We start from the raw sequence: 15,224 nt of genomic DNA on the forward strand, positions 1-15,224 counted from the left end.
ACCACAAAGAATGATCAGACCTTCATCTCTTATTTTTTTTTATGTTTGAACATGACTTCTGCAGGTGAACTATTCATTAAACTGCCCAAATTCAAGAATAAAAACAACCATCAAACTACTGGACTTTAAAATACTGGCCGACTCTTTCAACATACTTTCAGTTGTAGGCTTCTAATTCAATATGTTTGCCTGGTTTTATATTATGTGTATGAGCAATATCAACATTTCATATAATTAACTAAAAGAAAAATAACCAAATCTAAAGGGAATATCTATACTGTTACAGTATAGATATTCCCTTTAGATCTGGTTATCTTTCTTTATTTTTCTAATACAGGTATTATAATTATTGACACTAAATTATGAAGAAAAAAAAAGTGTGTGCAGGGCCAGTGAAAATATACAAGGGGCCAGTAAAACTCGGATCCACTGGCCCGGCGGGCCAGTAGGAAAAAAAAGTTATGTTGAACCCTGCTAAGTTTTATAAAATGTATGAACAGATCATTTTCAATCAGAAAAAATCACTCCAAAATAAAGAGGAATCAACAATGTGTAACCTGAGAGTGATTATAAAAATGTCTAAATAAACTAGTTTCTAATACATGAACAAAATTATTTTTGAACACAACAAAACTTTAAATTGATTAAAAATAATGAAAAATCTAATAAATGGTTTTGAACATTTTTCATTCAGAAATCAGGTGTTATCCCGTGTTTCTTCCGTGAGTTCCTAAATCAAATGAAATGCACACTGGAGTTCACACATCATGGTCTGATCGGTCCAGGTTTAAACACACTTGTGCTTCTTCAGGCCCTCGCTTTTTGAGTAGCTTTTCATACATTTGCCGCAACTGTACGGTTTGACTCCAGTGTGAATTCGCTCATGCTTTACGAGGTTAGAAGATGTATAGAACCGTTTCTCACAGTGTTGACATTGGTGTGGTTTGATTCCTGTGTGGATTCGCTCATGCTTTGAGAGGTCAGACGATGTGTAGAACCGCTTGTCACAGTGTTGACACTGGTGTAGTTTGACTCCAGTGTGGATAAGCGCATGGGCTCGGTATGTACTGGCGGAACGGAAGACTTTCCCACAATGCTGACAAGGGTAGATTTTTTGCTTTGTGTGGAGGTTTCTGTGAGTATTGTAAGAACTACTCTGGTTGAAACTCTTGCCGCAGTCCTCACAGCTGTACGGCTTCTCTCCAGTGTGAATACGTTGGTGGAGTTTGAGGGCGTCTGATCGAGCAAAGCTTTGCCCACACTGGTCACAGCTGAACGATTTCTCTCCAGTGTGAATGAGGCTGTGTTTCTGCAGGGTAGACGAATGAGCAAATGTGTTACCACAGTCTTCACAGCTGAACGATTTCTCTCCAGTGTGAATGAGGCTGTGTTTCTGCAGGGTAGACGAATGAGCAAATGTTTTACCACAGTCCTCACAGCTGAACGATTTCTCTCCAGTGTGAATACGTTGGTGGACTTTGAGGTTTCCTGCTTGAATGAATGTTTCGCCACACTGGTCACAGCTGAAGGGCTTCTCTCCGGTGTGGATTCTCTGATGTTTGGTTAAGTCTGACCTCGAACTGAAATCTTTCTTACACTGTTGACAGCGGTGAGGTTTAGGTTTCTTTGTTCCTTTTCGTTTCTGTAGCGACAGACAGACAGAAATACAAAGACAGAGTATGAGTGAGGCAGAGATGTGCAGTCAGGGTCGGCAGTAGGGATGGGAATCGTTAGGATTTTACAACAAATGACAAGAAGACAAGGACTTTAATACTCAAATACATCGGAGACACAGGTCACACACATTAGGGTGGGGCCAGTAATCACACAGAAGGGACACTTGACAGGATGATACAATGTTTAAATTAATAAAACAGGGAAATGTGAAAAGACAATGACAGAAAACAGGGTCCTATAGATATCTATTGATAGATATATATCAATAACAGAGTAGTCTCGCAAAGCCAGTGAGTGCGTGTTAGGGTTGTCCGATACTAGAATTTCAAACTCCATAACGATACTTTGAAGAAAAAAACGTGATACTCGATGCTATTTTCGATACGGCAGGGGGAAAAATGACCAAAAATGAAAGTATGTCAACCCAGGGCTGTACGCTTATTTTTTTAGGTGGTAGCACTGGTGCTAGCAAGCAAAAAAATTCAGTAGCACAAAAATAAATTTGGTAGCACACAAAGTAGGCTATGATTGAAAACTTGCATAACCTTAACCCTTGCATTTTGCTCTAATTACCTTTGAGCATGTCATCCTGGTCTCATTTGAGATTCACAATTAATATGATATCCTAGTGTGTGCAGTAATAATTGTAGAAAAATGAATAGGGGTGCACTGATTTAGAAAAAAGAATCTAACCTGCCAATTGCAATTTTTTGCTGATTCAGTATTATTATTATAATGTCCTTCTGTTACTTAAAACCAAACTTTAAAACATTAAACATAGCCTATTAAATAAATAAGTATACACATTGGTACAATTTAGGATAAATTAAATAGGTTGTTGTGAATGTGTTGGGAGTAGCTTTTCAGTGGCTTATTTAAAACTTTGTTTAACTAGGCTACTGTTGACTGTTCTCTGCAGCTGAAGGAGTTGACTTTCAATCTAGAAAAAAGCGCTAACTTCCTGTTCTTACCGGCTTCAAAATAAAAGTCAACTCACGTTTGGTTAGTAACAGGCTTTTAATGTGAAGGCGCACAGGAAATGTTCTGTTTGTACACGCGCTAACTTAACTGCGGTAATGTGCCGTCTCCTTCCGGCAATTGCCGTTGAAGCCTATATGGTCTAGATGCAGCCGTGAAGTTTTTATACCTAGAATCGCTGCACGAGCACAGATCCCGAGCACACATCTTTCACCAGCCAAAGTGGAGGGTGGACTTAATAACTTACTTGCCTAAGACTCATTTACCCGCAGTGTTAATGTAGAGCCCTCTAAGCAGTGTTGTGCATCTCTCCTCTGTGTTTCAAAGACAGCCTCTCCTCATTATCAACCTGTCGCACGAGTGCGATAGGATTCGTATTCATCATCGCACGTGATCAATTTCAGTAGCAAATGCGATCAAAACTGTCGCACTGTACAGCCCTGCAACCTCTTGAGCCTTTTGGAATTGTATTTAGTGTAGTGCTGCCTAGGGCTGGGCGATATGACGGTATCATACCGTGGACGATATGAAAGTGTCTACCGGGAGAGATTTGGCCATACCGTTTATACCGCGGAGAAAAAAAGTTCATGTGGCGGGAGGCAGCTGTCCCTCTGAGTCCCTACAGTTACACTGCAGTTACACCGCCGCGCCACACGGGGGCTTTGCAGCAGAGTTCTGGGCTGCAATACAGCTTCTCTACCCTCAACAGAAGAAGCCTAATCAGTTGCTCTACTGTTTAGCTCCGTGTGCCGTCACTACAGTTAACAAACCAACTCCGTGTCACGATGGCAGAGCAGCTGGTATTAACAGTCAAAAATGTCAGCGGGCAAAGGAAACTTGCTGCTGTGTGCGGCGCTTCAGCGTGCTGTTGCTGTGACGCAGAGTTGGCTTGTTTTAAGCCGCAAACTACATGGGTTAGCTCTCGTGAGCTAGCTGGCTAACAATGACAGCTTTAGCATCCCCGAGCTGTTATTAGTGGACACAGCCAGCAAGGCTAGTTTTATGTAACTTTAAAACATGTCAAACTTGAAAATATTATTTATGTTGAAGCTGGATTGAAAGTATTACCAGACATTTGCTCACTTGTTAATTTTGGCAGCTTTTTTAAATGAAGATGAGCAAATACTGCAGGAAAATTCAAGTCTTTCATTAATTTGATATAGGCTACTATCAATTGGAAAATGTAGGCTATTTGGTTGATGCTGTCATTTTTATTTTGCACTGACTGACTAAAGCCAGACTGGTCTGGTGTGGTATTTTGCACCAGTTTCTCTTTTGTATGGAAATTTAAATTCCAAGCAAAAGATGAAAATAATCTAATGTGATCAAAGTTCAGTACGGTTATTGTAATCCATTGAATTTTAAGGAAAAATACTATATCGTGATATATATCCTAGGGCTGTCAAAATTAACGCGTTAACGCAAGGTGATTAATTTCTGGAATTAATGCGTTAATTTTTTTTAACGCATTTAACGCATGTGCAGAATGATCCGCCCCGTGCATCCCACCCGCTCTACACTACAGTCACTCTTACGCTGTGGCTGACCCAGGATCAGTAGATGCGCACAGCCAAACATAGCAGCACGCTAGTCTATGTTTTAAACTACTAACCACGGACCTATAACTGCTGCTAACAGCCACGTCTGAGTCGCGGCTGGCAGTTGCTCTCGGAAGCAACAGGAGAAACATTCTGCTCACGGGAGGAAACAAACGTCTGCAGTTTTCAGAGGTGTGTGTAGTAGGCCTACGTGACAACAACGTTGGCTACACACAAACACACACACACACACACTGTAGCGGAGGAAACTGGTGGATGTATCAGTACCGCGCTGATCTGCTTGTATCACAGGTTTCACTTCAGACGTGTCGGCCAGAACAGCACTTATGGCCAAAAACGTCAGACTATAAGCATGAGACTAGGAGAGGAGGAGTAGGGTTTATCCGCTCTTTATTTTCCTTCTTTCACAGACACAGCAGCATAGATCGCAGGAAAAGAAACACAGGCTTAAACTCCGCTCGTGACTCGTGAGGAGACGTTACAACAGCTGTTGCGACCCGCGAATCGTGGCCCTTAATAACATGCATAAACTATAGCCTAATGTATAACAGCGATCGGGACTGCATGTAGGCTACTTACTCACTCACGGGTGATTCCCATAAACTCAAATAAACACGTTTCACATGTGGAATGATCGATTACTGCGGCAACGCTCACACATCCGACCGAGGGAGAAGAGAAAGGAAACTTACTAAACAGACTGACGTCACGGCAGCTAACTGACAGTTATCCACACTGAATAAAACACATCTTAACACACTGTAAAAATATCAAACACTAACTTATGAACTTTGGGGCCTTTTCTACACACAGACACACGAACAAACTGCAATCAGGTTGTATTCAGGAATGCAAAACCATGGATTCACTCAATACATGCCATTATAGCCTATGCTATATTTGCTGAATAGAGACAGCCAAATTTAAGTTGGTTGTTTTAGTTGATTATAATTTATTTGCAGTAATTACACCATCATTTGGATTTTCAATGAATAAAAACTACATTTAAATGTATATATTCACCTTCTGTCCTTTATCTTTCAATTCATATAACAATATACAGAAAAAATTGTAATTTTTGGGCCTATTTCGAATGGTAGAATTAATCGTGATTAATCGTGATTAATCCACGGAATCCTGTGATTAATCTGATTAAAAAATTTAATCGTTTGACAGCCCTAATATATCCATATCGTGATATAAAATGACCTATATCGTGATATGAGATTTGGTCCATCTCGCCCAGCACTAATCCACACTATATTTCTGTCTACAGTAACGTGACTTCACACACTATGTGTATGTGTATTTGGATGGCAGAGCCCTGCCCTCAAAGAGACTCGCTGACAGCCAACCTGTCACACAAACACACACACACACAGGTGACACAGTGAGCGGAGTGATTTTGTCAGTTTGGTTAACAGTCCCAGAGATGTTGGACTCAGCGTGTAGCGAAATCAACTGGCATATCACGGGGACAGTAAAATACAGCCCTCTTACTGTAAGCACCAGCACTACTGCTCTCATTTCACCGGCCAGTGTTGTTGTTGTAAAGCAGCTGACAGGCCCGGCGCTAAATGTTTACGTCACACCTGACGCTGCTTACAACCACCTCTTTCATTACGGAACGCTGTGTAAAATAGCACACTGATGCGCCAACATGCCGGCTTTCCTTGGTTCTGTGTAAATAACACCTAACCAAGCAGAGCCGGTAAATTACCGCTCTTTCGTTCCGTCAATATGCCACTAGACAAACGTGAGTTGACTTTTATTTTGAAATAACAGGAAATTAGCAGGCGACGTTACTTCCTCAATTCCCACTCGCGGCAATATGGAAGCTGCAGCTGCGGTGGGTTAACTTTAACGACTACTTACGAAACAAAGTTAAGTCTGGCACAAAAAAAGGGAGCGATGTTTAAATGTCTTAAAATAACACATCCAGAAGTTTACAGTTGTTGCTTGCCATTTGGTTCAGTAGTTGGCATAAATCAGTAGCCTATCAGTTTGTTATGTTCTGTCAGCGAATTCCACTGTATGCAGTCTGTGCTTCCAATCTCATGTTTCAAACTGTTTGTGTTATATCTTGTAATACAAAATCTGACTTCAGTTTAGAAGCAATACATTTTATTTGCACTTTGTAATTATGTTTTAGTGGCTCTAGCGTTCAAGCACCTTGTTTCTCTAAATTAAACTTGAATGTGTCTGGCATTGTCATTTGAAGCTATTTTATTTAGGCCTATTAATTTTATATAAATGTATGTCATTAGACAGGAGATTTTGAAACACAAAGAGAAGCTGTCCGAGTTCCACCAGACTGCTGTTCAGGATGAGGAATCCGGCATTCTTACATGTTTGGTAGCTCAAATAAATATGTTGTAAAATCAATCAAAGCGTCTTCCATGACTGGAATTGCATGTATTCTTGAGTCTATTAGCTAAAAATAATAAACTAAGATAAGATAACCTTGTTTGACTTGTGAAATGGGGGACTTAAAGAACATTTTGATTTTGTCTGTACTATACTAGGTACGTGTACTATATTAACTGGGTTAAATATAATTGCATTACTAATAAGAGACTAAAATACAAATGTCATTGACTAAAACTAGACTTAAACGTCATCAGTTTTTGTTGACTAAGACTAGACAAAAATAGTCCCAGATAATTCTGACTAAGAGAAGACTAAAAAGCTCAGACTTTTAGTCAACTGAAACTTAACTAAAAAGAATTTAAATGCGACTAATAAAAACTAAAATTACAGTTTGACACAAAGACTAGACTAGGACTAAACTTTAAACAGGCCGCCAAACACAACACTACTCTCCACCCCCTTAAACAAATCAGTGTTTCAGCTTGTAGGTTTAATATGGATATATTCCGAAATAAATAATTATAAAAGGATATACAACATTCTATACTCACTTAACACCCACCCGCAACGCCCCCTCAATTTATAAGCTAGAAGCACCTTATTAAAAAAGCAGTAGGTTTAATATGGATGACTTCAGAAATAAATAGGCTACATAAAAAAAGGATATACAATATTCTATAATGCACATTGTGAAGAGTAAGATAGCCAAGTATCTGCCATATAGCTATAATAATACAAATAGAGCCAGAATAATTTTTTTTTTTTACAAAATGTGTTTATAGACATTAGAAATTGAAAAAAGCAGAGCCCTGTTTCAGGTAGCTGGTTTTGAGGCAACCCAGAGTTTGTTCGCTCTGAGTTAGTGGAAACTCTCGTTTTTCCGTTTCAGGTAGCAGGTTCAGCGCAACCGAGAGTCAGTTTCTGCGGCAACATACGCCGTGGGTCTAACCTGCTCGGGAGGTGGTTATACCCACTCTGAGTTTGTTACGCTGCAGCTCTGACTGAAGAAAGAGTCACTGTTACAACGCGTCCCTGTACAGTTTAAAGCAAAATCAATCCATAGAAATCTCCATCGGGATGTTTTTATCATGTACTGATGATTTTACGTTTGATCGATCATTTATCTGATCAGTAGCCTTGTTCTCAGCACTCGTTCGTTCATATGGCGGCCACCTTACTAATCGTGAACATGTTCTACATTCAGATTAATAAACCTAATTGTATTGTATGTAGGCCTATATCATTCTTCTTTTTATTAATAGGGATTTTTTAACATCAATGCCACTGAAAGATTTATGTCAGGTTGAAATGTAATTCTGCGGCTGGGGCTGCACGCAATCGTTACTATTCACTTGTGTCATCCCGAAGTTTCAGATGAGCCTCGTTAAATAGCCGTAGCCTATATGCATATAGAAATAATATAATAATTTAAACTGTGATCACTAGAGGACAAGGAATCTGGTAACACATCAATCAGGTTCTACAATGGAAACTCTAATGTCGTTCACTCGTTATTTAAAAGAAGCGACAGTCTGTTTACTGCACAGTAGGCTATTATAGCTTGCCTACATAATACAGCGAATTGTTTTTCTGAATGGCCGAGGTGATAAGATCATAGTTGTGAGATAATAACTCCGTTAATTCTTCTCCATACCATAAACTCATTAGTTAATATTTCTTACTCTAGTGGGAGGAGCGGAGAAGTTTTTTTCTTTTACTTTTTGAGAAGTGGGAGGATCAAGCATTTGTTTCTTCTGTTTCCATGGTGAATCATGTTATCAGCGATCCATTGACGATGGCTTTTACGCACGCGATCAACCCAGAGTGAACATGCTCAGAGTTGATTGACCCAACGCTGATCCACTGTTCTGAAACCGATAACCCAGAGATGCTCAGCGCAGGATTAAACCCAGAGTTTGTAAAACCTGCTACCTGAAACAGGGCTCAGTAGTGATTTTTGAAGTGTATCCTATGTATATAGCATGTAGCTACAGAAGTAAAATAATTGATCCATCCTCCTACTGAAAGAAAAATATGGATTTACAAACAGAGTTATAATATACTTAAATGAGTATTATTAAAGCTATATGACAGATAATTGGCTAAATTGTATTTACTCTGTCTTACTCTTCACAATATGCATTTATATAAAACATTGGATTTATTTTTCTGTATTTATCAATATTAAACCCTCATGCTGACCAACTGCTTTTTTCAATTTCTAATGTCAATAAACACATATTTATACTATTATAGCTATATGGCAGACAATTGGATATATTTACTCTGTCTTACTCTTCACAATGTGCATTTATAGGCCTATAGAATATTGTATATCGTTTTTTATGTAGTAGCCTATTTATTTCTGAAGTCATCCATAATAAACCTACATGCTAACCTACTGCTTCTAGCTCTAGCTAATACATTGAGGGGGCAGTGTTACGTGAGTATCTAATGTTGTATATCCTTTTATATTTATTTGTTTCGGAATGTATCCGTATTAAACCTACAAGCTGAACCACTGATTTGTTTAAGGGGGCGGAGAACACATGTGGGTGAAGAGCGCGTGTGTGGCTACAGGCCGCAGCCGGACCCTTCTCACTGCGGGGGGAACTGAAAAGAATACGTCGCTGATGAATGTTTGTAGAACATTAATATTCAGCTTAACACTGAATTCACCGCAGTGCATCCTGGTCAAAGATCTTGTAATGTGTGCCCCCCCCCTGTAGCCGATCAGCCACGTGGTCTGTAACTCACAGCGACGCACGCTAGCCGCCATTACAAGGCATTGTTGTAGCATGCTGCTCGTCAACTCGTTCATTGCTTCTGTTCAAAGGTCCTTCCAAAAACACACGTTTTGATTCAGTTTCAGCATATATAACTCTGATCTAATCCGTTTTATTTATGTAGCCCGATATCGCAGACAGACAGTAATGTGAGTGGGCATACGATCCGTACAGACAGTAATACGACACCCTTTGTTCTTAGACCCACGAGGCTGAGGAACAACTCCCCCATAAATAAACGCTTTTAACGGGTAAAAACAGAAGAAACGTCATAATATCACTATAGAAACATAAGCTGTATAGTCACCGTTTGTGGAGAACTCATGTTTCTTCCTCGGTGTCAGCAGATAGTAACCAGAGACGGTGTGTGTGTGTGTCGAGCTCAGAGACGTTTGGTAAGACAGGACACGCCTCTTTTCTTCTTCTTTTTGGTTATTGGCGGGTTGCAAGCAGGCCCCCAGGACGCTGTCTTTTCCGAGCCGCCAGCATGGCCAGGTGGCCACGCCTGGTATAACAGGCATTAGACTGTCTGGGACGGGTCCGTAAAACAAAATGGAGATCATAGAGAGCCCTGGCCCATTCATTCCCAATACAATTTCGTCAAACAAGAATGTATCTCCGCTACATTTTTTCTGGATATCAATCAAAGGCTCATACTTTTCTTTAGACCATGTACTAATAGAATGGAAGTTTTCGCTTTTTAAAACGCCACCGAAAGCGTTTTATAGCCGTTTTATTTTCAGTTTTAGCCGTTAGACGTGTAGCCGCTAAAAGGAGCCGTAGTGAAACAACCGTTGCTTCGGACGGCCCGGCCTCCGATGGCGGGAGGAATCTTCGTTTATCACTATATTACTTTACAACGACGGGGTGTAATTTAAAGATTACATACAGAGAATCATCGGGGATTAGTAACTTATACTTCCATGGTCGATAAACAATGCAACTGTGCTCGTCCCGCTTAGCTTAATGCACGGACATATTATAACGTTACACTGCTCCAGGGCTCTCATGAGAGCAGTATGGCCGCTTCCTTGTTGCTTCTCTGCGCCAATGAGCAGCTTTCATAGGAATGAATGGGCGCCATGTTACAATACGGTGTCCATTTCTTTATGGCCGTGTCTGAACTGCCATACTAGCGTCCTACATCCTACATACTCACCATCTATATACTGCATACTCTCTACTCAAAGATCGATTGTGTATGCGAGCTGCGTCTATAACGTTCTCAGTTGAAGTATACTCAAGCAATGAAGAATTTCTTCTTCTTCTTATAAGATTCAGGCAGTTTAGACACTGTTAAGCTTATAACCGCCCTCTACAGGTTAGATATTGAACTAGATTTTTACAGTCCTGTGTTCATCATCTGTGTTTTAGACCTCTTGTTTTATAATAATGATGTTTTGAGGCGGAGGATCCCTCCGACGCTCTCTGTCCGGCTCATCAGCACTCAGCTGTCTGTGAGTTGAGCTGGACGAGCCGCGGTGTGTGGAACAGCGATCTGTTCTGATCTCTCTCCACTATAAGACTCACAACACTCATTTCACTTAGTGACTCTAATGTTGTTAGGTATTTATCTTCATCTCTTATCTATTGTAAGAGTGTATGAATGACTGCACGTACAGTTGTCAGATCGCGGAACCCCAAACAATGTTGTTGCCTAGCAACTTGCTCGAAAATATTTCATTTTCCTGGGCGGGTAGAATTGACCCAGTGCATTGTGGGGCGGTTGAGTAGGAAAAGTATACGATCGATTCATACCCCTATCCGAAAACTTTTTTTTGCATAGGAAATTTCCTTTCCTATCGAGATGACCCGGAAGTGCTCGGCAGATAGGTGATCCGAATAACCAAAATGCTTAGGAAAGGCATAGGAAAGGAGCCTCGATTCATCCTTTAACCCTCCTTTAGCATAGGTTACTCCTGGCTAACCTATGCTAAAGGAAAGGAGATAGTGGTATCCCATAATCCTTTACGGCGGCAAGATTTAAAGCAACAGGCCACCGCCGGAGTTTACCGACTCTACACGAATACGAACGAGAGGTAAAACAGAAGAGAGGAGAGGAGAAGAGAGGAAGATTTAACTCGGCTAAAACAAAATACTCCCCCCCCCCCCCCACACACACACAGGCTAAAGATAATAAAGAACTCATAAAAGACCAACATCATAATAGTTATTTTCGTAGCACATAATTTACACCATAAGAAAATAAAATACCAACTTCACATGAAGTTACTGGGGGCAGTTCATTTCAACATCAACACAAGTGTAGCCTCTTTTTATTCCACATGTGAATTGGGATATATGGGAGTGATTCTCACTCTGTTGGCGACAACCTGATTAAAATCAATATGAAAAGAACGCATGGATCAAACGAGCGCTTGTTGTAGTCCATTTTCGGAGAAGGAAGTTTCACGCTAGTGACTCACGTCAGCAATACTCGCCGTCGCGCAATGACGTCGGTTAGGAAAGGTGGAGTCGAATTCATTTGAAACAACGCTGTCCTTTCCTATGTTCGATAGGAAGCACCTTTCATCTCTCCTTAACCCCGATGACGTTTAGGGGTTAAGGCATAGGAAAGGAGGCTTATAGGTAAGGAGATTGGACTTTTCGGATAGGCCCCCAAAATCTTCCCGGAAGTTAGTACTCATCCGGGAATTTCTCACATACCCAAACTCGCATACCCAACCGTCACATACTCGAATTGAAGTCAAAATGAGTATGAGTAGGACGTTAGTATGGCAGTTCAGACACGGCCTATATGTCCATGGTTGCAAGCAACCATAACTTTTTTGGTGTATACCGCCACCAACTGTACCGGAGTGTAACAACCGCATTTATGTCTTCTGGTTTACCAAGGGAAAAATAGATTAATAAATAAATAGCCAGATAAATAGATAGGTGTATAGGAGGAAAATTAATAAATAAATGGCTAATATAAATACAAAAGGCTATATCAATACTAAATTATTTTAAATAACCCTGTGTCCTTTCAGTATTCGAACACTGCCTTCTGTGTAAGTGATACACCCTCTCCTGTTGTTCCCAGTATGCCACCCAGACTCCACACTCTTCCTGCTCTCTGCACTTTACCAGCCAACCTCATTCTCTGCTCCGTGTATCTCTCACACTCCATCAATACTTGTTCCACAGTTTCTGTTGTTCCACATTCACACCCATCCGGTCCACTTTTCCCTATTTAAAATAAAGTTTTATTTGGTCCTGTATGTCCTATTCTCATTCTTATGAGCACTGTTTCCTCTCCTCTATTTTTCCTTTTCACTCACATTTTTTTGTATATTATGATCATTTCTTCCAGTGATTTCTCTGTCCCATCTATCTTGCCACTTTCTTATTACTTATTTTTTTAATATTGCTGTAACTTCTGCTTTCCCAAAAGGAATATCTATTATATTATCCAATTTTGGATTCCTACATGGGCAGGAACCCAGCAAGATTTGACATATAGTCCTGCTCTGTGTAATCTATATAAGCTTTGTAGTCTGTTAGAGTTCCAACTCTGGATACTTTGAAGGGCTGCTAATGAATCTACACATAACACTACTCTATCTGGTTGAACTTCCTCCACCCACTGTAACCCAATAATGATTAGAGATTTGACCACACAGGCGCAAGCTCATTTCGTCTACACTTATTTTATTTTATTTTGCGTTCTAAATTTAATTTATAGTCAAATGGTGCCCCTTATCTCTACACTTTTATCTGCACTGTGCCCTTGCACTACTGTTGTGTTTATTTGTGCCCTCACTTGTGTTTTTCTTCTTCTATATTGCATAGTTAAGAGGAGCCTGGGACTTAAGAATGTCATTGCCAATGACTGTTAGTGTTAATGTGCACATGACAAATAAACATGTTGAATCTCCTCTGTATCTTTCTGCTCTGGTGAGGTGCTGCCACCTGCAGGCTGCTTCCTGTCACTGTTAAATCCTGTGAAAGAGATGGAGACTGAATGCAGAGTTCAGATCAAATTACAGGAGTTTGAAAACGCTGCTATCTTAGAATAAATTAACGTTAGGTTACATAAAGACAGGCAACACAATAAATAACGTTTCATTTCCTTGACAGTAACCTGGTTAAATAAAGGATATAATAATAATAATACATTTCAGGATTCTAGAGTCCCCTCCCCCTTCTTCCACTCTACTTCTTGACGTCATGAAGACAACATGTACTCCTCCAGTGTAAGCTATACTCCAGTCAAAGGAGGACTCTTCAGGAAACTTGGATCAGATGGAGAATCAGTTTTTAAGAGACCTCCAAAAAATCGCTTTATTAATCCTATCTATTATTATAATTGTTATTATTAAAGCGTGCATGCTTCTGAATCTGGATTATTTGGTGAAGACAAAGCCATTGGTGGATTACCTTCACAACACTGGACTATACAAAATGATTTAGGGCTAAATAACAAACAGTGGGGGGCAGCAATACGCCATAGCTGCGTCAAGTCTGCCTAAACCAAAGAAGAAGAAGTCAGGAAGAGGCGTGTCCTGTCTGACAAAACGTTTCAGAGCTCCACACACGCACACGCGCACACACACGCGCACACACACACACACACACACATACACAAAGTCACACACGCACACACGCACTAACACTAATTATGAGAACACTGACATTTTAGGGGGAAGGGGCTAAAGCAGAAAGGGGAGGGGGGTGAAATAACAAAAACTGAAACAAATTTCTTTCCCTCAGTTGACCAATGATTTCACATTTCTTTTTCAGAAATTAATTGCATATATGTAAGCATCCCTGCATTTAATGTAAATACACTAGCTTGATTGCTAGCAAGCACAGGCTACATATGTTAATGTTGATTAAATCACAACCAAGTCTTTTTTTTTTTTTAATAGACAACATAAAAAGGCAGTGTTCTTTGTTTTCTATTTTGAGGGCAGTTCAACAAATAATTGATTTCAAATCAAAATCGGAACAATGCAATTATCACGTCTGTGTGTCTGTAATGTAGAATATCTATGATGTAGCGTCTGACCCAGGGGGTGAACTGTGGTGACGCTCCCTTGCTAACCCCTCCCCTTTTGTGGAGAATTTACAGAAGCTACGGTGGCCTAAAAGGACAAGAAGCTAGTTACTAGAGATGGCATCATCCACCACTGCCTCAAGTCTTTCCACAATATCAAGTGATGAGGTGAAGATGTATTTAGTTATTTATTCTATAATACTTCTTCTTCTTGGGCTAACCAACAGCTGCATTTCCCCAGGACGCCCACTATATATAAAAACATGTAAAGGTACGAACACACTGCACATCGCCGCGCGGCGAGTTTCAATAGAAAGTCAATGTATCTCGAGCGCCGCCGCGCGAACCGGCGGCCGGCGGCGAACGGTTCACGTGGCGCGGCCAGGGGCGGCGCGGCGCGAATGGGGCGGCGCGGCCGCCGCAGAAGTTGAAAATATTGAACTTTTCGCCGCGCCGCGATAACCAATCAGCGTTGAGCTCCTCCCGACGTCACTCACTTGGGGTGGTAGGATGGCCTAGAGGAAAAGGTGGCCGACCAGTAACCATGAGGTCGCTGGTTCGATCCCCGGCACCGGACAGGAGGGTGTTAGTTGTAAAACTAGCAGAGGCTGGTATTGCGTCTACGGTGCCCACCATCTCTACCATTGTGTCCTTGAGCAAGACACTTAACCCCAAAACTGCTCCAGGGGCGCTGTACTGCGGCTGACCCTGCGCTCTGACCCCCTCCGAAGTGTGGTAACTTGAGAGGGGATATGCGAAAAGACAAATTTCAATGTGCCTCGTGTACAACTGACAAATAAAGATAACTTAACTTAAACTTAACTTAACTCACGTTGGGACCACGTGCACATT

At 40.8% G+C, this 15,224-nt stretch overlaps 1 protein-coding gene across 1 annotated transcript; it reads right to left on the reverse strand.

Annotated features, from left to right (window-relative positions):
• Positions 1-343: 343 nt before the first annotated feature.
• On the reverse strand, positions 344-9,761 carry LOC307265551 (uncharacterized protein). Its single transcript, XM_080047308.1, has 2 exons — positions 9,678-9,761; positions 344-1,642 (listed from the first exon to the last, which is right to left on the reverse strand). Exons 1-2 carry the CDS (start codon positions 9,693-9,695, stop codon positions 788-790), a joined length of 873 nt encoding a protein of 290 aa, XP_079903434.1. The 5' UTR covers positions 9,696-9,761; the 3' UTR covers positions 344-787.
• Positions 9,762-15,224: the final 5,463 nt, after the last annotated feature.

The sequence above is a fragment of the Ammodytes marinus genome (assembly GCF_949987685.1).
Source record: "Ammodytes marinus genome assembly, chromosome: 18".
NCBI classification, from domain to species: domain Eukaryota; kingdom Metazoa; phylum Chordata; class Actinopteri; order Uranoscopiformes; family Ammodytidae; genus Ammodytes; species Ammodytes marinus.